The sequence below is a fragment of the Protopterus annectens genome, chromosome 2.part1 (genome assembly GCF_019279795.1).
Source record: "Protopterus annectens isolate FY-2018-M chromosome 2.part1, PAN1.0, whole genome shotgun sequence".
Lineage (NCBI taxonomy): Eukaryota > Metazoa > Chordata > Ceratodontiformes > Protopteridae > Protopterus > Protopterus annectens.
In genome coordinates, this window is record NC_056729.1 from 1850451334 (window position 1) to 1850475830 (window position 24497).

The 24497-nt window shown below is 38.0% G+C and overlaps 1 protein-coding gene across 1 annotated transcript in view; it reads left to right on the forward strand.

Annotated features, from left to right (window-relative positions):
- Positions 1-24497, forward strand: part of LOC122795049 (coagulation factor XI-like) — a 405449-nt gene that overhangs the window by 375348 nt on the left and 5604 nt on the right. Inside the window, exon 7 of the mRNA XM_044063626.1 lies at positions 6610-6766. Coding sequence (XP_043919561.1) covers positions 6610-6766 — 157 coding nt within the window. The remainder of the gene's footprint in view (positions 1-6609; positions 6767-24497) is intronic.

Genomic DNA, 24497 nt, shown 5'->3' on the forward strand with positions numbered 1-24497 from the left:
AGTTCCACAATATGTACAGATATTAATAACAATTCCACAATACGTACAGATGTTTATAACAGTCCCACAATACGTACAGATGTAACAGTTACACTATGCATACAGGTATTAATAATAGTTTCACAGTATGTACATATGTTTGTAACAATTCCACAATGCCTAAAGATATTTGTAACAGTTCCACAATGTGTACATATATTTATAACAGTCCCACAATATGTATAGATGTTTGCAACAGTTCCATAATGCCTATAGATATTTGTAACAGTTCCACAATCCCTATAGACATTTGTAACAATTCCACAATGCGTGCAGATATTGATAGTTCCACAATATGTACAGATGTTTGTAACAGGTCCACAATACCTACAGATATTTATAGCAGTTCTACAATATGTACAAAGATTTGTAACAGTTCCACATTATGTAGAAATATTTGTAACAATTCCACAATACCTACAGATATTTGTAATAGTTCCACAGGCGTACAGATATTTATAACAGTTCCACAGTACATACAGATATTTATAACAATTCTACACTACGTACAGATATCTGTAACAGTTCCACACTACGTACAGACATCTGTAACAGTTTCACACTGCGTACAGATATTTGTAACAGTTCCACAATGCACACAGATATTTGTAACAGTTCTACATAGATATTTGTAACAGTTCCACAAGTACAGATATTTATAACAGTTCCACAGTACATACAGATATTTATAACAGTTCCAGATTACGTACAGATATCTGTAACAGTTCTACACTGCATACAAATATTTGTAACAGTTCCACACTGTATACATGATATTTGTAACAGTTCCACACTATGTACAGATATGTGTAACAGTTCCACACTGCGTACAGATACTTGTAACAGTTCCAGAATGCGCACAGATATTTGTAACAGTTCCACAATATGTACAGATATTTATACCAGTTCCACAATGCCTATAGAAATTTGTAACATACAGATATTTATAACAGTTGCACACTACATACAGATATCTGTAACAGTTCCACACCGTGTACAAATATTTATAACAATTCCACACTACGTACAGATATCTGTAACAGTTCCACACTGCGTACAAATATTTGTAACAGTTCCACACTGTGTACAGATATTTGTAACAGTTCCACAATAAGTACAGATATTTATAACAGTTCCACAGTACATACAGATATTTATAACAGTTCCACACTACGTACAGATATCTGTAACAGTTCCACACTGTGTACAAATATTTGTAACAGTACCACACTGTGTACAGATACTTGTAACAGTTCCACACTATGTACAGATATTTGTAACAGTTCCACACTGCGTACAGATACTTGTAACAGTTCCACACTATGTACAGATATCTGTAACAGTTCCACACTGCGTACAGATATCTGTAACAGTTCCACAATGCGCAAAGATATTTGTAACAGTTCCACAATAAGTACAGATATTTATAACAGTTCCACAGTACATACAGATATTTATAACAGTTCCACACTACGTACAGCTATCTGTAACAGTTCCACACTGCGTACAAATATTTGTAACAGTTCCACAATGCGCACAGATATTTGTAACAGTTCCACAATGCGCACAGATATTTGTAACAGTTCCACAATAAGTACAGATATTTATAATAGTTCCACAGTGCATACAGATGTTTGTAACAGTTCCACAATGCGTACAGGTATTTGTAACAATTCCACAATACGTAATGATATTTATAACAGTTTCAAAATACATACAGATATTTATAACAGTTCCACAATGCTTACAGATATTTGTAACAGTTCCACAATGCGTACAAATATTTGTAACAGTTCCACAATAAGTACAGATATTTATAACAGTTCCAAAGTACATACAGATATTTGTAACATTTCCACACTGTGTACAGATATTATAACAGTTCCAGAATGCGCACAGATATTTATAACAGTTCCACAATGCGTACAGATATTTATAACAGTTCCACAATACATATAGGTGTTTGTAACAGTTCAACAATGTGTACAGGTATTTGTAACAGTTCCACAATGCGTACAGGTATTTCTAACAGTTTCACAATATGTACAGATATTTGTAACAGTTCCGCAATGCATACAGATATTTATAACAGTTCCACAATGTATACAGATATTTGTAACAGTTCTACAATACATACAGATATTCTCCATGCAATGTGCCAACTATTAATACAGAACCACAAGTTTAGTTTTAAATAAACTCACTGCTGCACATTTATGTTACAATGTTTTCATAGCCATGTATCAAATAAGGGCATTCTGACTCTGTTCTACTGGGCCAATAGCTCATGTATAACTAATTAATTTAGCATCACAAAATCTATGGGTACTTACGGATTATCGCAACCAGATTTGTAAGCCTGTGTAGTTCCTGATGTTATCGTGAACCAACTGTATAATGAGGTAAAAAGGGGTCTCTGAAGTTCAAATCACTTTTTGTATCACCTTGCTTCTCAAACACTAACTGGAACAACGGTCAAAGTCCTCGTCCTTGGTAGCATCCTTTACCGCTGTAACTTCAGCCAAAATAACATGAGCATGGCAGAATAAAGAATGCCAGATTCCTACGTCTTTCACAAAGTGGCAAAACAACACTTAACCCTACATACACCCCTTTTTCCTGAAGCAGAAAGTCATTTTGCAATCACCTTACTAGTTACAGCAGGTTACAAATCTGGTGGTGATTTCATGCAAAATATGATGAGCAGACGTGAATAAATTATGCCCGATTCGGCAGAGGAAAAACGGCTCATTTCCAGGCCTTGAACACAAACCATAAATCACTGCTTCCCGGTAATCTCAGTAAAGCAATAGCCTATAGTTCCACTGCAAAGCACAACACAGACAGAAAGTGGTAAAGGACACTACCCGGTAAAACGAAACCAGCCGTTGTTCCTCTTCCTTCATGTCATTCCCAAAGTGGCAACACAGTAGTTAAGAATTCACACACCCCTTTTTACTTCAGCAGAAAGTTGTTTTGTGATCAGATTACCAGTTACAGAATGTTACAAAATCTGGTTGCGATAGTACGTAAGTACCAATCTATGTTCACAGCTTTACTGCCCTTAAGACTGACTATTCCCTCTTGTCATCTGTACTTGAGTAAATATTATATAAAAACAAAAGTTGAAACATTTTGTGTATTACCAAGATCATCTGGGTAAACAGGATACTGTCATCCCACAATGGCCTATACACAACTGATACAAACCCATAATGCCAAAAATAATTAATTCACTGTAGCGGAATCATTCTTTAACCAAAACAACAAAACACAGTTAGAATTCAGCACAATACCCAGCAATATAGACTTAACAAATATACTCTGATTACCTGCCACCAGACCACGCAAAAGCAAAACCATATACAACAGCAACCATAACACCTCCACTAAACATCCCTCCTACCAAACCTATTATTGTAGTCAGTAACTCATTCAGCACCCTGTGACTTGTATACGAAGTCTGTTCCCACATAACTAACTCCTACTAAAAATCTTTCAAGCAAAATAACAGATCGCAATAAATGGCCAAGATTTCTATTCATACTGTTTCTCACTGTATTTATTCTGCTGCTACAAAGCAATAAATAAGCACATCATAGACTCACCACAGTTTGAAACCCTTAAACTAACACTAACTCCATGTGTCTTAAATGTTGCTGTCATAAAGGAAGTATTAAAAACAGGTTAGAACGATATGATCCCTTTCCACTGCATTACTGACCTAATAGTATTGCAATTATAGAATTTTGGGTTAAACATTATACCCCTTTGCTCAGTCACAATTGCTTGATTGTAGCTATTTTGATTACAACAGGCCAGGCCCTAGGACTGGGAGAGGCTCTACCATATTATTCAAATCTACACTGCAGGTACTCACATCTGTTCAAGCAATGACCGAGCCTAAGTATGATCCAAACTGGCCACTTATAAACATCCCACAGAAAAAGGGGCCTAACCTTCATATGGGTTCAATACCCTAAATTGAAGAAAAGCTTCAAAAGCCTACAAAATGCTGCTCAATGTTAATGTTTTATAAACACTGCAATCATGTAAATATCACAAAGAAAAGACAGCTTAAGCTGGCAATCATTACAATCCAAACGTACATATGACTATTTTCTTTAAGAATCAGATATCAGAATTCATTCCTCTAATGTTATGATATAAATATTCTGCCTTTGTTAAGCAGAAGAAAGAAAACAAACAGGGATACAAAGTATTATTGGACAACGCAATGCTGCAGCGGTAATGGTAGCATTGTCACCTCACAGCAAGAGGTGCTCCAGTTTGATTTTCAGCTGGAGTGCCTTCTGTGCGGAGTCTGCATGTCCTCTCTGCATTCATTTGGGTTTCCTCCAGGTGCTCCAGTTTCCTCCCACATTTCAAACACGTGTCTGGAGCTTTTCTCCCCGGGCCTCCACTGAAAATTGGCTTTGTTCCAAGTTGGACTTTCCCAGTAAACAAATGTAAAATAAATAAAATAATATTTTTTTTTCAAATGTCTTAAGAGACTAATGAAAATGCAACAAAACATGACTACACAGTATTAAGACTGACCAAAAATTCAGATAGCATAGTACTGTGACTCATTGCAAAGTAGGGGTACAATACCGATAATATAATGGCTGTAGGTAAGTATACAAACATATGACTATCATTAAAATGAAATAATATAATAAAATATTGTGAGAATAAAAACATATTATAATACAAGTGCATGCAGTTAGTGGGGATTTAAACTAGATTCACTGAGTCTTTTGCTAACAAAGGAAATTTAAGCCAAAACAATTGCTAAGGAGCAAAAATAGATATAGAAAATCATTTCTGACATTTCTTAATAAACATGGACAACATTAGAAAAGGATGATGGCAAGGTTCAGTGCACAAAACGCTGATTAGCATTTAATGTTCTAAACCCCTGGGGTACTTCTCATACCCCTACCTTGTATTTTTTCTGTAAATAAGCAAAGCTATACAAACACTTTCCCAACTTCAGTTAAGTTTTGAGCACTGTGTTTTGAGGGTGCAGTTTTCTGTTCTGAATTACTATGTAGACTAGAAAAGAAAATAAGTGATTGTTGTCAGAAATGTGTTTGTGTGTGTGTGTGTGTGTGTGTGTGTGTGTGTGTGTGTGTGTGTGTGTGTGTGTGTGTGCGTGCCTGGGTGCGTGCACTAAATCTAGCATCAGAGTGAGAGAGGTTATATGACTGTGCAGTTGGAAGAGAAGGTGCATGACAATGCGTGTCTGTGTGTGTGTCTGTGTGTGTGTGTGTGTATGTGCGTGTGTGTGTGTGTGTGTGTGTGTGTGTGTGTGTGTGTGTGTGTGTGTGTGTGTGTGTGTGTGTGTGCACATGCGCATTCAGGTCAACTTTGATAGAAAACACATTTCAATGAAACTCATTTTGTCTAAGCCTCATTTTACTGAAAATGAATTGCTTGAGCACAATTCACTGAAAGCTCACTTCACTGAAAACGCATTTGACTGAAACTCATTTAGACTAAACAGATATATCCCCTGTTCCCCACTATAGTGTGATCCTGGGGCTATTGGGGAGTGTCGGGAGCATAGCCCCCCACCTATTTTAAATGTTGTAAACCATAGACATGGATTCTTACAAGTGAAATGAATAACTCTTTACAGAAAATAATATATACACCCACCTTAACTATATATACTAACTCCAGGATTGCACTACAATGGGGAACAGGGCATATACCTGTTTAAACTAAATGAGTTTCAGTCAAATGTGTTTTCAGTGAAATGAGCTTTCAGTGAATTGTGCTAAGGGAATTAATTTCATTGAAATGAGGCTTCAGTGAAATGAGTTTCAGTGAAATGTGCTTTCTATCAAACAAAGTAGATCTGTGCATTCATATGCCTGTCATAATGTTGATTATATGATGAAACCTGAAGCATTCAGATACACATACATCAACATCACCACTGAAAAATCATACACTGACAGCCAAACTCACTAATACACAACATACCCAAAAAGATACACACCAGCACAAGAACAGAATGCAAACAAGACCAGAACATATGCAATTTATTTTACAGTGGGGAAGCCTCTTGCACCCCCAGTGTTGGGGCAAGCCCACACACACCTTAACCATAGATAGATAGAAACCAACTCCACGATAACACGTAACCAAAGAAGAAAGTTCTGAAATGTTAACATTTACTTTCTTACTCTTCTCTATTGCAATCATTTCTGCACACGGATGTCACACAAACATACGACAAACTGTCCTGTTGGTGAAATTCATCACAAAGAATGTTTGCCAATTGCAGGTGGTCTTGATCACACCTTTTTAATCCTGTTATATCACTTTGAATCCTCATTGCTGAATGTTTCTAGAAAACGTTATTCAAATTCAGTGCTATCAGACTTGTTGACTGCCTCTTAAAATAGTGTGTGACTTCACAGCTCATTAATTATACATAGACTTACTTCTGAAGGTCTTCCACAGCCTGTGATTTAGTTCGTCTTAGATCTGTTCATATTTGACTGAATTTTTATAGGAAAGCATGAAGAATAGTCATTGTTTTATATTTATCTACAGATTGTGAACAACAGTTATCTGAAGCTGATTTTGGGGGAACTGTTGTCGCATCTGTTTATGCACCTGATGCTAAATATTGCCAGCTGATCTGCTCTCACCATCCCATGTGTCAATTCTTCACCTTTTTCCCAAGGACCTGGGGTACAGCATCTGAAAGGTACTCAGAAAAAACTGTGTGTTTCTATTTTTAAAATGAGCAATTACAATGCTTTAATGCAGAAAATAAAAATAAAGCACTGTAATATGCAGCCTATTTCATACAGTTTTACATATCTGCTACAACCTCAAGTATGTTTTGTCTCTGAAAATGTATCTTTAATTATATCCATTATCATTTGATTATACTTACTGTAAAGTTAGGGGCAATTTTGTCTTAATTTATTTGAGTCTTGTTACAGCCAGTGGACTTCGACTATTTTCTCTAACCTAGAAGCCGTGGAAGTTGAGACATTCCACAAGAAGCGTACTTATCTGCGTCCATTAATGTTTGGTTTACTTGTGAAAAAGACAGTTGCACAGTGTGGCTAGACGGTGCTAACTGCCAGCTGTCAAGCATGGTAATCATATCAAAATTTGGCATATGGATCAAAACTACCAGCAGCAACTTCAGAGCAGATGTTTTGCAAGTTGAAAAAAACTTCATTAATGTGGGTATTTAAATCCATACATGTACCCTGTGTTGAAGCAAAATTCACAGAGTTTTGTTTTAACAAAAGCGATATAAGCTAAAACAGTCACCTTGAGAAGATTATTTTCACTTTAATGAAGGCAAATAAGTATTTTGCTTTCAGCAAATGGGTGGAAATGCTCCATGGGATTCCGAAGATGTTTTTCCATTTGGTCACTAAGCAGTTACACTGTGCCTGATTTTCTAACACTGGGCTGCAGTTGCTTTTCAAACCATATATGTTAATAAAGACTGATGGAGCCAACATGGGAGTCAAGTCTGCAGTGCCCGACACTTGGGAATTTTACATCTGCAATTAATACCAATGTAAATCTGCAAAACATTTCAAAGTCCTGGCCTGGTGTGGAATTGCTGCAGCTCTACTTTAATTTCTGCAAGTCTTTTTGGGTTTCTAATACCATGACAGGAATAGACCCCATTCCTAAGTCAGAGTATGATTAAAGTTCATGAAATTAGTATTGTTTCAATCATTTATGTTAGCCAAAAGTGCTCTTCACATCACATGCAGTGTGCTCAGAATTGACTCCCTCTGTAATCATATAGAGTTACATGTTGTTGTTGTATCTTTTGGCTTTTCCCAGTTAGGGGTCGCCACAGTGGAACTCCGGTCCGCTAATGATTGGCAGTAGATTTTTTACATACCGAATTGCCAGGCCTGACGCACAACCTTCAACGAAGGTACGCCCATTCACGCATGTCTCTACACAGAAGACACTTTAGCTGAGAATCAAACAGGACAACGTCTTCCTGTGAGGTGACAATGCTACCACAGCACCAGAGTTACATGTATTGGTATCATATCTAAATATGACTATAAATTCATTTTTATGTGGCCCATTGTTACTGCTACTATTGGAACAGTCTGTGTATCCTTCTTCCATGTTATGCTCATTTCTATCTGCAGATCCTGGTATTTTATGAGTTTAGGTCTCTCTGTACATAAGAAAGAGCAATCACTGGATGTAGCAATTTCAATGATCAATGCTATTTTTGTATTCTTTTCATGAATGACTGTATCTTTTTTGCATATATTTTTGAACAGTTGGTAATGGGTAATCCCATGTGATGTGCACTTCATCATTCTGTATCATGCTTTGTGGCTCATGTTTCCAGTGTTTCTTACCTACTTCTATATTATCCCATGTGATGTGCACTTCATCATTCTGTATCATGTTTTGTGGCTCATGTTTCCAGTGTTTCTTACTGACTTCTATATTATCCCGTGTGATGTGCACTTCATCATTCTGTATCATGTTTTGTGGTTCATGTTTCCAGTGTTTCTTACCTACTGCTATATTATCCCATGTGATGTGCACTGCATCATTCTGTATCATGTTTTGTGGCACATGTTTCCAGTGTTTCTTACCTACTTCTACATTATCCCATGTGATGTGCACTTCATCATTCTGTATCATGTTTTGTGGCTCATGTTTCCAGTGTTTCTTACCTACTTCTATATTATCCCATGTGATGTGCACTTCATCATTCTGTATCATGTTTTGTGGCTCATGTTTCCAGTGTTTCTTACCTACTTCTATATTATCCCATGTGATGTGCACTTCATCATTCTGTATCATGTTTTGTGGCTCATGTTTCCAGTGTTTCTTACCTACTTCTATATCATCCCATGTGATGTGCACTTCATCATTCTGTATCATGTTTTGTGGCTCATGTTTCCAGTGTTTCTTACCTACTTCTGTATTATCCCATGTGATGTGCACTTCATCATTCTGTATCATGTTTTGTGGCTCATGTTTCCAGTGTTTCTTACCTACTTCTATATTATCCCATGTGATGTGCACTTCATCATTCTGTATCATGTTTTGTGGCTCATGTTTCCAGTGTTTCTTACCTACTTCTATATTATCCCATGTCATGTGCACTTCATCATTCTGTATCATGTTTTGTGGCTCATGTTTCCAGTGTTTCTTACCTACTTCTATATTATCCCATGTCATGTGCACTTCATCATTCTGTATCATGTTTTGTGGCTCATGTTTCCAGTGTTTCTTACCTACTTCTATATTATCCCATGTCATGTGCACTTCATCATTCTGTATCATGTTTTGTGGCTCATGTTTCCAGTGTTTCTTACCTACTTCTATATTATCCCATGTGATGTGCACTTCATCATTCTGTATCATGTTTTGTGGCTCATGTTTCCAGTGTTTCTTACCTACTTCTATATTATCCCATGTGATGTGCACTTCATCATTCTGTATCATGTTTTGTGGCTCATGTTTCCAGTGTTTCTTACCTACTTCTATATTATCCCATGTGATGTGCACTTCATCATTCTGTATCATGTTTTGTGGCTCATGTTTCCAGTGTTTCTTACCTACTTCTATATCATCCCATGTGATGTGCACTTCATCATTCTGTATCATGTTTTGTGGCTCATGTTTCCAGTGTTTCTTACCTACTTCTGTATTATCCCATGTGATGTGCACTTCATCATTCTGTATCATGTTTTGTGGCTCATGTTTCCAGTGTTTCTTACCTACTTCTATATTATCCCATGTGATGTGCACTTCATCATTCTGTATCATGTTTTGTGGCTCATGTTTCCAGTGTTTCTTACCTACTTCTATATTATCCCATGTGATGTGCACTTCATCATTCTGTATCATGTTTTGTGGCTCATGTTTCCAGTGTTTCTTACCTACTTCTATATTATCCCATGTGATGTGCACTTCATCATTCTGTATCATGTTTTGTGGCTCATGTTTCCAGTGTTTCTTACCTACTTCTATATTATCCCATGTGATGTGCACTTCATCATTCTGTATCATGTTTTGTGGCTCATGTTTCCAGTGTTTCTTACCTACTTCTATATTATCCCATGTGATGTGCACTTCATCATTCTGTATCATGTTTTGTGGCTCATGTTTCCAGTGTTTCTTACCTACTTCTATATTATCCCATGTCATGTGCACTTCATCATTCTGTATCATGTTTTGTGGCTCATGTTTCCAGTGTTTCTTACCTACTTCTATATTATCCCATGTGATGTGCACTTCATCATTCTGTATCATGTTTTGTGGCTCATGTTTCCAGTGTTTCTTACCTACTTCTATATTATCCCATGTGATGTGCACTTCATCATTCTGTATCATGTTTTGTGGCTCATGTTTCCAGTGTTTCTTACCTACTTCTATATTATCCCATGTGATGTGCACTTCATCATTCTGTATCATGTTTTGTGGCTCATGTTTCCAGTGTTTCTTACCTACTTCTATATTATCCCATGTGATGTGCACTTCATCATTCTGTATCATGTTTTGTGGCTCATGTTTCCAGTGTTTCTTACCTACTTCTATATTATCCCATGTCATGTGCACTTCATCATTCTGTATCATGTTTTGTGGCTCATGTTTCCAGTGTTTCTTACCTACTTCTATATTATCCCATGTCATGTGCACTTCATCATTCTGTATCATGTTTTGTGGCTCATGTTTCCAGTGTTTCTTACCTACTTCTATATTATCCCATGTCATGTGCACTTCATCATTCTGTATCATGTTTTGTGGCTCATGTTTCCAGTGTTTCTTACCTACTTCTATATTATCCCATGTCATGTGCACTTCATCATTCTGTATCATGTTTTATGGCTCATGTTTCCAGTATTTCTTACCTACTTCTATATTATCCCATGTCATGTGCACTTCATCATTCTGTATCATGTATTGTGGCTCATGTTTACAGTGTTTCTTACCTACGTCTATATTATCCCATGTCATGTGCACTTCATCATTCTGTATCATGTTTTGCGACTTATGATTCCAGTGTTTCTTACCTACTTCTATATTATCCCATGTGATGGCACTTCATCATTCTGTATCATGTTTTGTGGCTCATATTTCCAGTGTTTCTTACCTACTTCTATATTATCCCATATGATGTGCACTTCATCATTCTGTATCATGTTTTGTGGCTCATGTTTCCAGTGCTTCTTACCTACGTCTATATTATCCCATGTGATGTGCACTTCATCATTCTGTAACATGTTTTGTGGCTCATGTTTCCAGTGTTTCTTACCTACTACTATATTATCCCATGTGATGTGCACTTCATCATTCTGTATCATGTTTTGTGGCTCATGTTTCCAGTGTTTCTTACCTACTTCTATGTTATCCCATGTGATGTGCACTTCATCATTCTGTATCGTGTTTTGTGGCTCAGGTTTCCAGTGTTTCTTACCTACTTCTATATTATCCCATGTGATGTGCACTTCATTATTCTGTATCATGTTTTGTGGCTCATGTTTCCAGTGTTTCTTACCTACTTCTATATTATCCCATGTGATGTGCACTTCATTTGCGGCTCATGTTTCCAGTGTTTCTTACCTACTTCTATATTATCCCATGTGATGTGCACTTCATCATTCTGTTTCATGTTTTGCGGCTCATGTTTCCAATGTTTCTTACCTACTTCTATATTATCCCATATGATGTGCACTTCATCATTCTGTATCATGTTTTGTGGCTCATGTTTCCAGTGTTTCTTTCCTTCTTCTATATTATCCCATGTGATGTGCACTTCATCATTCTGTATCATGTTTTGTGGCTCATGTTTCCAGTGTTTCTTACCTTCTTCTATATTGTAGTGTTTGCACAATCCCTAGTGCAGCAGTCTTGCCACATCATTATACCTTTGGTATACAGGCCGTCTATCACAAGTGTATCACATCCAGCAACAAGGTCTGTGACTGTTTCCACTTCTGTTTTACAGAACCTACATTTGTTTGTTTCTTCCATTTGTTCAGTAGACTTTGTAAACCAATGTGTACGTAGTCCACTGTCCTGGACCTCATTATTAACCGTTCAACTTTTGGTTTCAACTCACCTGTCCTTAACCATTCCTGCATCAAATCCTGATAAGCATGAGGGTGTTCCAGGATATCTCTACACTTGCCACTATATTTATGATTTTTCTACATGTTTTCCTTCTCACATGATCCTTCTCCTGATAAGCCTTTTGGCTGCACATTCAGCTGCTGTCTGATTTTTATCTACTTCTGGTTTAATTTCCATTCCAGCCTGACATGGATATGCTTCTGCTAAACTAAGCATGGAAGTCCTCTTACACTACTAATCCTCATGTTGTACAACTTTCACTAGATTTGGGCCTGATGAGGTCAACAGGTATGTATACAGTCCCATGACCACAGATCTGTACATGTGATCAATTTCAGGGATGCTCTTTCGGAACAAAAATATCTAATCTTGCTATACACTGATTTTATATATCATTTGATAAGTGTGAATCATTTTTCTTGTTTTCCTGTCCAACTGATCCAATACCTTTTTGGGGCCAATCAGTCACCCCAAAACGGTAAGTTAGGACAGGAACAGAAAATTGACTTAATGCTTAGACTTTGTTCCTACGTGTCAGGGCTGTTTTCAATATTTGTTTTAGTCTTCTAAAATATTCCTTACTAACTTTTGTTTGCATTTATTCATGTTTTATTGTTGATCTTTCATCAATTCCCCAATATTTAAATATTCCCTCCTGGTCAGGTTTCTTTATATTACATTCCTGTCCCAGACTGCTATTTTCCTCGTGCTGCAACTTTCCTTCTTTAAACATAGCTTTTGCACAGTCATCAAGACCAAATAATATTCTTATATCATCTGAGAAAATTTTAATCACTTGTCATTGTGCTTTCAATCCCTCATATGATGGACTATTGTTATGTTATCCATAAACCATAGATGATTTGTTTTCTTGGAGCCAAATTGTAACTATGGCCTAATTTGTAAAGTAAACAGCTTAGTGGGTTAAGGGCAGGACAAAAGAGCAGTGGTGACAGAGTCACCCTGGAATATCCCTCTTTGAATGTTTATCCCTGGGATGATAATTTGCCCTTTCTCATCGCACAACTACAAAGTGATTTGCCGAATGTTTCATGGTCACCGTAATGTAATTTATCAGTAGAGGGTGCATCTTATACATCTGTAAGCACTCCTTTATCCACGAATGTAGGATGTTGTAATATTATTTTTTGTAATCTATCCATGCCAAACATAGATTCTTCCCTTTTTACAATTCTGTCATGGCTTTATCCTTTGTCCTATCTGACTTTCTTTTGTTACCCTTTTTCCTTTATTGCCATAATTGAGTTTTCTTTTAAATGACTAGAAACTCTGTCTGCATCTATTCCTGCATACAATTTGTACATTGTTGAAAGACAAGTTATTGGAATATAGTTTTCAGGATGGCTTGTAGATTCACTCTTAGGGAGGATTATCTTTTGTCCTGTTGTTAACTACATTGGTTTATCTTCTGGATGTGCATTTATGTAATTCCTACTCAGGGCTAGATCTTTGTGTAAAGATGTTAATACTTTTAGCTGAATGTTAGGTGCTGCATCTGGGTCTGCAGTTTTCCATTTGGGAGTTTTTCTCAGTTTTGCTTCAATTTCTCTGGCTGTTACTTCACCCCCCTTTATATCCTCTGCATTTGAAATCCTTACTCTTTCTTTTAATTTTTTTATCCATTCATCTTTATTATGTTCCGTAGAGTCTTCGTAATTATTTCTCCAAATGAGTCTATTTCTTTTTTTTTTTTTTTGGAGGTGTTTCTGTTCCTTTTGCCTTGTTTCCCAATTCTTAATAAAGCATTTTTGGGTCATTAATGAATTGCTTATTTTGTACTTTTCCTTTATATTTATCTGTATATTTTCTATGTTTTAATGCCTGTGCTGATATCTTTAGTTTATTATTTGCAGGAGTGTACAATAGATCCTGGTCTATTCTAATAACGTTGTCTATCTTTTTAAGTATTTCTGTTTATCTGTTCCCTCTTCTATACTCTTGTAATAGTGACACTTTTTGTCTTAATTGCTTTATAGTTTTATTTGCTTCTGTTATATCGCATGAATTTCATGAACAGTCCTGAACAGTCCTGATTACTGTGTTCATTTGTTTTATCAGACTTCTAACATTTTGGATCTTATTCACTTTCTGTAATGTATTTCTTTCATCGATTTTAGTATGTCTATCAATCTCTATTAAATCAAGCAACTTTTCTCTTAGATCATTTTCTTCTAAACTGAGGGCACATTATTTGCTGTCCATTTCCTGCAGCCATTCTACAGAAAGTTCCAGAACATCTTCCTGTGACAGATTGTCTTCAGCTGCGTTCTACTCCATCTGCTGCTCCTTTATATGGAAACTCATTGGTCCGTCACTCCACAACATTGACTGCATCACAATTGCCACTGTTTCCTGCTCCTTTCCTTGCATGCACCTCAAACTGAACTTTTGTACTGGTTTCCTGCTGAAGAATCCAGAGTATCTTTGTGTGATAAGTGATTAGATGCTTCCTGTTCCACCTGTTTCTACTTAATTTGAGGACTCATTGTTCCATCGTGCTGTGACTTTCTACACTAAATCCTTCAAATCACAGGTAATCCATGACTTCAGTTTCTGTTTCTTTAAATTCTCAATTACTAATCCTATTTTTTTTTTGGATTGTGAAATTTTCCATATCTGGATGCCTTTGTCTGTATTTCTCTTCAAATTATCTTTGGTGCTGCTTTTTTGTATTGATTAGTTTGGCTTTCTCCTTTACATGAGTAATGTACCATATCAGATTTCCTATGCCCATGTTTCGTTAGACATGATCTACCTCTTATAAAGATAAAATGGTTAGCATGTGGGTATTGTAGGTTTCCAATGTCCCATGGCATTGTAAGTGATGCTGGTGAGGCTAAGAGGCTTCTGGTACAAATCCTGTGAAGAGTCTGCGATTGACTAATTTAAGAAGGAAGTCTGATAGAAAATGTTTTGCATTGAACAGGAAACATCCTAGCATGTGTGTGTTGTGTGTATATGAATATATATGTATATGTATGTTTCTGTATATATAAATATATGTGTGTGTGTGCATGTGTGTGTGTATGTGTGTATATATATATATATATATATATATATATATATATATATATATATGCGTGTGTGTAATGAGAGAGTGAGAGTGGGTGATTTTGGTCCAGTTGAGTGCTTTTAGCACATGTTCAAAGGTAGTTACTGGAAGCTTTGACTGGGTGCTTTCCATTGGGAAGTCTGGAGTTAAAACATGGGAGAATATGGAGCTGAATTTATTTGCAAGGACTATAGTTACATCCTCCTAGTTTGAATGGGTGATATCATTAGAAATAAGCCTGGTGCAATGTGGGGGATTATTTCTGAGGCTCTTCACATTAATAAAGAATGCTTTGATTTATTAATTTTTTTGTTGGCATAATGGTTTTGGTTCATAATTATCTCTATAGTACTTCATCTTGCTCCAAAATTCTTTGTTAATCCTTTTAAAGTTGATTATAGCATATAGATTGTTTTTATTGTCTTTATTTAAGTTATGAGTTTTTTATTGTATTTTTATAGATGAGTTTTACAGTGTTAATTGTTCCAAACTTAACATTCTATGGTGAAAAGAAACATGAGCGTTTTTACAAGAGTCGAGATGGAAGTCTAAACTTTGCACAGTTGTGGTGGTACTAGAAGGAGGACTGTCAAGGATCTGAGGACTGCTGAACCATCTAAAGTCATCATCAAGTCAGTCCAAAGAAGCTAGATTTGAGGAAGTCTCTAAAAATGGCTGGGTTGGTCATTGACCAGTGCTGGAACCGTGTGGTGAATAAAACAACACAGTGATCTGACCATTGAGGTTCCGACAGTGGCTGCAGAGCAGGCACAGGCCATATCAGTCAGGACAAAACTGATTGTGTTTGTGCTATTTGCTTGAGAGAGAGATTTCATTAACTAAATCAAGAAAGTACTGGGCATATTTTTGCAGGGGAGTAGGTGTGTACTTTACGCCCATTAGAAAGGTGATATGTGGGTTAATGGTGAGAGTTTACCTAGATATACTTCATGATTTGTGGGTACCACGGAACAGGCTTTGTATTTGGATACAATGTGATATGGGGTCTTGTTTACAGATACTAGGATGCAAAAGAGTTCAAGGTCATTGTGTTTGTCAGGTAGTCTAGAGGCAATAGTGTTTCAAATTAATATGGACATGTCACCATCAAAGTTACTACCACCTACACTCAAAACGAGTGGCAGGCAAAAATGTCAGGTAAGATGGGAGTACTGTCCCTGCACTGGAACCAAGTTTCAGTGATAACATAAATATTTACATTCTGCACAGTTAGGAAGGCCTAGAGGGAGCACATTTTTAGGTTCATAGGTTCATACTAGGCTATCTGCCCTAGGGCATTTATAAGCCTAGCCAGAGTGTGTTTGGTTTTCGCCACCCATTTTAAATTAATTTTGCTATGCCCTTTTTCGAAGTTGGTATACTGTGCCTCTGTCTAACAGTGACACAGAAGTGATACCCGGGGTAAACCTATGATCCCCCATCCACTCATCAAGATTCCTCTTGAAGAGAGTCAATGAGGGACTCGGACTGGGATTTTATTCCAGAGTGAAGGGAGCCTCTGGGTTATGAATCTGTCCCTCCAGCATGTCCTATTTATTTCAGTGCTGAGGTTCAAGTCTCGAGCGTAGCTCGATGGGATTTGGATTTTCTGAGGTGCAGCATGTCCATTAATTCTGGGTTGGACATGGCTTTATACGTCAGGCACAGATCGCCTCTGAGCAGGTGGTATGCCACTGAATAGAGCTGGAGTTTCTTTAACTGGGCAGCATATGGCATCTGTTTGAGCCCTTTGATCCACTTGATGAGGTACTTTTGGGGTCTTTCCAGTTGCTGCAGGTGTCTGGTAAGGTACATCCCAAAAGGGGCATTGTACTCAATTATGGGCCTGATGAGGGATGAGTAAAGAGGCACGATGACCTCCCCTGATCTAGATGTGAATCCCTTCATGATTAGGTGGGCTATATAAAATGTTTTTCTAACCACTTTGGCCACGTGGTTGTCAAATGAGAGATTGCTATCAACTTGGGTCCCCAGGTCCCTAATTACTTCTTCCGTACTTAATGGATTACCATCTATGTGGTAATTTGTGGGCACTTTGTTTTTGCCAAAGAGGATGACTATACACTTTTTGGCATTTAGCTGGAGGCCATGGCTCTGGCACCAGTTGTCTGTTTCTATGAGGCCCTTTTGGAGGATGCTTGTGTTGGCTAGAGAGTCGATTATGGTGCCCAGTTTGCAGTCATCTGCGAACTTGGTCAGCCACAGTCCTTCCATGTTGGCCTGTACCGCCGAGAAATATATACCGAACAAGAGAGGTCCCAGGACTGAGCCTTGTGGGACGCCACTTGTAACTGGTTTGGAGTCTGACATGGCTCCAGCAATTCTAACCATCTGGGTTCTGTCCTTGAGCCAGTTTGCAACCCATCTAGTGACATAGGGGTTTATATTTAAGCTGGTGAGCTTATCTATAATGCCCGAGTGGAGTATTGTATCAAAGGCTTTTGCGAGGTCCAGGTAGGCTGTGTGGACCACCTTCCCCTCGTCAATAGCCTTGGTGACTATTTCAAAGAAATTTACCAGGTTTAAGAGGCAGGATCTGCCCTTAACAAAGCCGAACTGGGTAGGATCCAGTGTCTGTAGGTCCCCAATATCTTTATTTATGAGGTCCATGATGATCCTTTCCATAGCTTTGCAGACCAAGCTAGTCAGGCTTATGGGGCGATAGTTTCCAGGATCTGTTGAGGCACCACCTTTGTGGAGAGGGACCACTGTTGCTGTACGCCACTCTTTGGGTACATATCCTGTGGTAAGGCTGAGACTGAACAGTAGTTTTATGTTTGGGTTTAGCTCTTCTTGGAGATCATGTAGGACGCAGCCCGGGACACCGTCTGGTCCCATTGATGCTGTGTTTTTTGCTTTGGAGAGGGCGGCTCTTACCTGAGCATCTGAGATGTCAGGGGGGCAGCACTCTGCTGGGATAGATATTTGCCCTTTTGGTGGGGAGGGTGGACAGAAGTTTGCGCTGAACCTGTCAGCTAGGATGTTGGCAATGTCTGTGAGTTTGGTGTATTTTTTGTCATTTTGGACTAATTCTGAGCATATCTGGGAATTCCCACCCAGATTCCTAACATAACTAAAGAAAGCCTTGTGATTATCCTTAGTGTCCTGTGCAATTTTTCTCTCAAAGCTGGCCTTAGACGATTTTATGAGTGCCCATAGTTTTTTGCTAACACTGATCAGAGATGCCTTCCCTTTTTGGGATTTTGCTCTATCATGTAGTAGCTTCCTCCTTCTATTGTATAGTTTGTTTATGGCTGGGGTCCACCAGACAGGACGTCTGCCTTTGGAGGATTGGGTCTTGGTTTTATTTGGGACTGCATAATCCATGCATTCCTGAAGGTGTTCATAGAATGCATTTATAAAGGATTCTGCGGTCTGGGCCATATTTTCCACAGGCCCAGGGTCTTTGAAGGATTCCACCTCAGTTTTGAGGAGTGTGAAATTTGCTTTAGAGAAGTTTTTCACTGTGGTTTTCTGGGCAGGGGGTGGGGTCAGGATGTGAATATCCAGTGAGATTAGTTTATGGTCTGATCTTACCAGTGAGGGATACACTTCTGGTCTGGAGCATAAAGTCCCCATATTGGTGATGATCAGGTCCAGTATGTTTTCCCCTCTTGTGGGAGTGGTAACAAGTTGTTCCATAGCATTTGAGTTTATAAATTCTAGGAACCTTTGAGCTAGGGTGTTGGAGCTAGAGTAATGCTCCCAGTCTATGTTTGGGTAGTTGAAGTCGCCCAATATAATGGTGTTTGGAGAGACCTTCATATTTTCCAGTCTTTTCAGGAAGGCCAAGTGGGGTTCCTGGGTTTGGGAGGGTGGTCTGTAGCAGGCTATAAACTGGAAGGCAGTTTTACCCACTGTTAGTTGCACATGGATAGTCTCTGATGCTTTGTGCTGTGCCACCAACCTGGAGGTGTGGGTATCTTTGATGAATATTGATACTCCCCCTCCTTCTCTGGTTCGGTCCAAGTTTTGGGGCCGAAAAGCATGTTATGAGGTATAACCTGGTAGTGCTGGAGTGCTCTTGGGAGCCTTGAACCAGGTTTCTGTTACTGCACAGATATCGATGTTCTCCATGCTAAGGAGAGTTTTGTGTGCATGCATCTTGAGGTTTAGATTTCTGGCGTTGAGTAGCATTACTCTTAGTTTCTTATCTCTTGTGATACCTATAGAGGTGTGTTTGTCTTTTGAGCCTTGTCTAAAAAAGGCACTATGGAGGTAGCAAGAACCTTTGCCAATATCCAAAAGCCCAGGGGTGATAGGTGCAAGCCGTCCCTAGCGAAGCATCGTGGCTTGTCGAGCATGTCATCCCAGCCTGATAGGCATTGGATCCCCTTTGAATGACACCAATACTTAAGCCAATTGTTGAGATTAATCATCTTGTCTTCATATTGTGGCATCATTCTTGGTGAGGGTAAGATGCTACTCAATTCAGGGTCATACCGGCCTGGGCTACATGCTCAGAGAGCTCCTCTATGTCTCTTTTCATGTAGTCCAGGGAGATATGTCTCAGGTCATTCACACCAGCATGGACAATGACTGAGTCATATTTGTACTTCCCTTGGAGTGACCTGAGTGATTGTGTTATGTGGCGGATCCTAGCCCCCGACAGGCAGCTCACCATGACCTTCTCCTTGTTCAGCCTGGTGAGCGGGACGTCAGTGTGCCTGACGATAGAGTCACCTATTACAAGTGTATCAGGTGTGTTGTTTAGCCTTAAGGGCTGTGACTGTTCAGCACACTGGCTTTGTGAGCTATGTGTTGCACGTGTTTTGTTTTGGGGTAGCGGTTGCTTGGGTGTCTGCTTTGGAGGTCTCTGCTGCTTAGGCAGATTTTTATTTAGAGCCTCTGAGTATGTTTTTGTGTGTTTATGTGTTTGGTTTGCTGTCGTGGTAGGTCTATGTGAGACTGGAATTGTAGTGAGTGTGGTTTCCTTCACCTCCTGACTGGTTACGCCAGTACTGAGTTGAGAGAGCTTAGCCTCCAGTTTGGCTATATGGTTGCATCTCTCACATGTGTTGGAATTTGTTGGGAGGAGGAGAGGGTTGTCTGTGTACATGAGGCAGTTGTAACATTGCCTCAAGATTCCCAGATTCACCAGCTGGACCGGAGAGGAGATTGACAACTGACCTTTGGACATGCTAGAATAGTATTGGGAATTCCTTTATAATTGAAAAAAAGGGCCAATGGGGAACAAGAAATAGGCCTGCTTTAATATGTATTTTTGTATTTAGGCTTTTAGTAATAAACAGCTTTACAAGGTAGAGTTTGTATTTGCATGTTTAGTAGCATGAAAATTCAGACATTGCCTAAAAATGAAATTGTTGAGCAGAGAATGCTTTAGCTTATATGTTGAATCCTAGAGATACAGGTGCAGGCCATCCCTAGCAAAGCAAGCATGGTTGTCTTTCATTTCCCTCCAGGTTGACACATATACCCCCCCCAAATCACATCAGTAACTAAGCCAGTTATTAAAGTCAGTCATCATTAGTTTATACTGTGTCATCATTTGTGATGATGGTGGGATGCTATTCAAGACTAGATCCCTGCTGGCCTAACTACTCTGAGAGCTCCACCATATCCCTCTCCAAACAGAGTGCATTGTAAGTCATTCACAATCATATGTACAATGACCATGTCATATTCATGCTGAGGGTAAAAGGACATGAGTACCATGGTGATGTGACATATTCTGGCATCTAAGAGATAGTTGATCATTATCCTGTGTTTGCTGAGCCTTGTGACTGATGCACCGGAGATGCCACAGTTTGGCATCATCCATATTAAGCACATTGCCATGACAGATGGACTGCTCTTGTAGGCTGAGAGCTTGGCCAAACCACACTGATGACTCTTGTCTGCACTGGTGGTGAAAGAAACTATTTGTGATCAAAAAGAGGTGTTTGTGAGTTGTTTAGGCTTGTCTGCAGTATACACATATGTAGTGCTGGGCCTAGAAGGTCTTTAAATAGACTTTTGGAGCATCTCAGCATCGGAATGTTTTATGTTGGCTATGTTATGTGTACATGTGGTGTTAGCAGGGGTACTGGTTACCAATTTGTTTGAGCTGTCTGCCTCCAGATATACAGTAAGAATTGAAAGAACTGTATGATACTGGAAATTCCTAAAATAGAAGGAAGCTGGAAGAACTGGAATGAATGTATTTATCTTTTAATTACCCATAGGTTTATAGGTTCATAGATTAGTACTAAGCTAACTGCCCTTGCGAGCCATTTTAACCATAGCCAATTATCCCTTGTGAGACTCAAACCCTGCACCTTGTGTTTGTAAGACAAACACCTTAATCATTAGGTTACCCTCCCAGCCCCCAAAGATCTGTGCTGAACAGGTGCCAGAGACACCTTTATGTGCCAACTGTTCTTGTACCTTCCAGAGTAAAAGTCTGTACACATGATCTGATAAAGGTGGTTTAATATCCAGTAGCCACATACAGTGGAGGAAGATGTCAACAGTATCTGAATCAAATCTTACTGTGTCCAGTAACAGTGGTGATAAACTCAAATATACTGAATTATAATGTCCGTAGCTTCTGCATTCATTATACTGTCCCTAGCTTCTGTACTCAGAATTGTTCCTTTCCTTCCAAGTGGCAGAGCTAATACTAACTGCCCTGCTTTCTGTAGTTTCTGGAATGCTGGATATTTGACCTGACTTCTGCGCTCAGTCTCAACTGTCTATACTGAACTTCTGTGGACTGCACTGCAATGACTTTCTGCATATCCATCTGAAATAACTTACGGACTTATGGATCTGAAGTATCTCCTAATAATACTAAAACCCTGTAAATTTCCTACAAATTCTACACACCTCTTTAACCTTGGTTCCCAAGCCTTGTACCATCTAAACAAGATCTGTTTGTACTCAGTGTACAGCACATTCTATTATCACATTTCACTCTTATCTGAGGGTTATTTCTCTGAGTTAATTTGTATCCTTCACTGAAACATTCCTTTTGCTGAAAATGCATATATAAAATGAAGAAATAGGCCTGCTTTAATATGGCTGCATTTCTAGGCCTATGCAAACAGAATACTGTATTTATGTCTAATAAACTACATTTAAATGAAATCTGATCTTCCAACTCCTTCTAAGATACCTGAGCAGAGATCTATTTCTGTAGTTACTTCAAGGTGACTCACCTTGTAAACTACATGACTTATGTAACTCATATAGTGTAAAAAAATAGTATTCCTGTATGCCTGAAACATGCATGTTTATATTGTATTCTGTTGTTATATGTTGCTATAATATTTTTGTTAAGCTCGTTTACATATTGTTAGCAATGTACTACTTAAACTAAGTTTACTGATTGTATCTTAATAATGTTCTTTTTGTTGTGGAGCTTTTCTCCGAGTCTCCACTGAAAACATTTTTTTTTTCAAGCCAGTCAGACACTACCTCTTTAACAAATGTAAATAAATAAAAAAATAAATAAAAAATATGAAATATAAAATGAAGACACAGATCTAACCTTACATTTTCAGACCTTTGCAAGGTATTGTCTACTAACTGTATTGTTGTAGAATTTATTCTGGAACAATTGTCTCTAAAACGACTGAACTGGGATTTGCTTCTGTAATTACTTTATAAATTAGGCAGTATAGTCTGCAAAGGATAATAGAATGATTACTGGAACTAATATAATAGCTATAAAAATAATTTATTTTTATCTGGTGTAATTTTAATTTTGACCACTTGGATTTACTTCAGCATTCATGGTCTGTTAATTATCTGAAAATCTTTTGAAGTCTCTTAACTTTATGATTTAATTATAACTGTGCAAGTCTTTAACATGTTTTATAATTGGTATTAAATGTTTATGTAACAAGATCCATACTAATTTGATGATAGTCTATAAACGCTTTCTTTTTTGCACTTATAATATATGCTTCTTGAAGCATAATTACCATATACTGTGTTAACTTCTTTCTATAAATCTTCAGCTAGATTTGCTAAAATGTTAATTAATAATCCTGTACATTTACCTTTTTAATCTCTATTTGCTGTGATAGATGTTGGTATTTTTAATTTGCATCTGAAATATTCAGTAAATATCTATGTGCTGTAATAGTAGAAGTGCATTTACTAAAGCCCATGCTTTCTGTATTTCAGATCTATACCTTTGTACATTCTCCTCAGGATTTAATAAAATCTGTGTAGGGTCCTTGTAGAGCCTACATGGAATGTACCCATGTACATGGCCAGGGATCCCCCTCGGCAGTGCATGCATATCAATCGTAGTGTGCTGCTGAGGGAAAGCATAGTAACAGGAATATTGAATCTGTGTTGGCAGAAGTATAGAGGCTAGTCAGATGTTATGTACATAGTGAGGCTCCCTGCAATGTTCATGCTACTGTTGAAATGTACTGTGTATTAATAGTTTGTGTTTTAAATTTATAAATGTTTTAATTTTTAGAGTTTTTTTTAATGTCTGTTTAAGCAGCAATACCAAGCCGTGCTTATAGATAGACAACACCTGCTGCACATCAATAAATAGAAACTGGGTGTTATTAATTATAACTGTTTTCTTTTGTTTTTTTGTTTTTTTCTTTTGTTTGCTTTTTTAATGTCTGCATGCTGTGGCGCAGATGGCAGCAAAGCAAAGCTGCTCTTACACATACACAGTAGACACTTGCCAGATATCTAAAAATAGAAACTGGATGTAATTAATTGTTTATGCATATGTGAACACCTGTTTAAGCCCATTTGCGAGGTGCACCATGATTACTAAGTAGTGTATGTGACGGTATACAACTTTATATACTATCCAAGTAGCTAAATGAGTAGAGTGACAGTCAACACTTTCTTAGGTCCTGGGTTTGAGTCCCTAGAACACATATCATTTGTTGAAAGCAACATAAAATGTCTTTTAAATTAAAATCAATATTTTTACATTTGTGAGAGCTATGTGGTGCTAAGCATTGCTTAAACATGGCTATTGTTTGCTCATTATGAAGCTTCACTAAAACCATAACCATGAATGTCCATTTTTTCTGAAGAAGGTAAGTGAGTGTGTATGAGGATAGGAATGTATCTGTGCATGCATACATTTTTAGATTTTAGGATGCTTAATGGCGTTTATTTTTCAATAAAGAAGTGCTTGATTACTTTCAAATCTTAGCTGAGATCGGCTAAAGTCCACTGTTGTTTATTTCCTGATTTTATGGGAGTCTCAGTCAGCAGCTTTGTTGCTCAAGAAGTACCACTTTTCCCTGTGTGTTTTTATGCT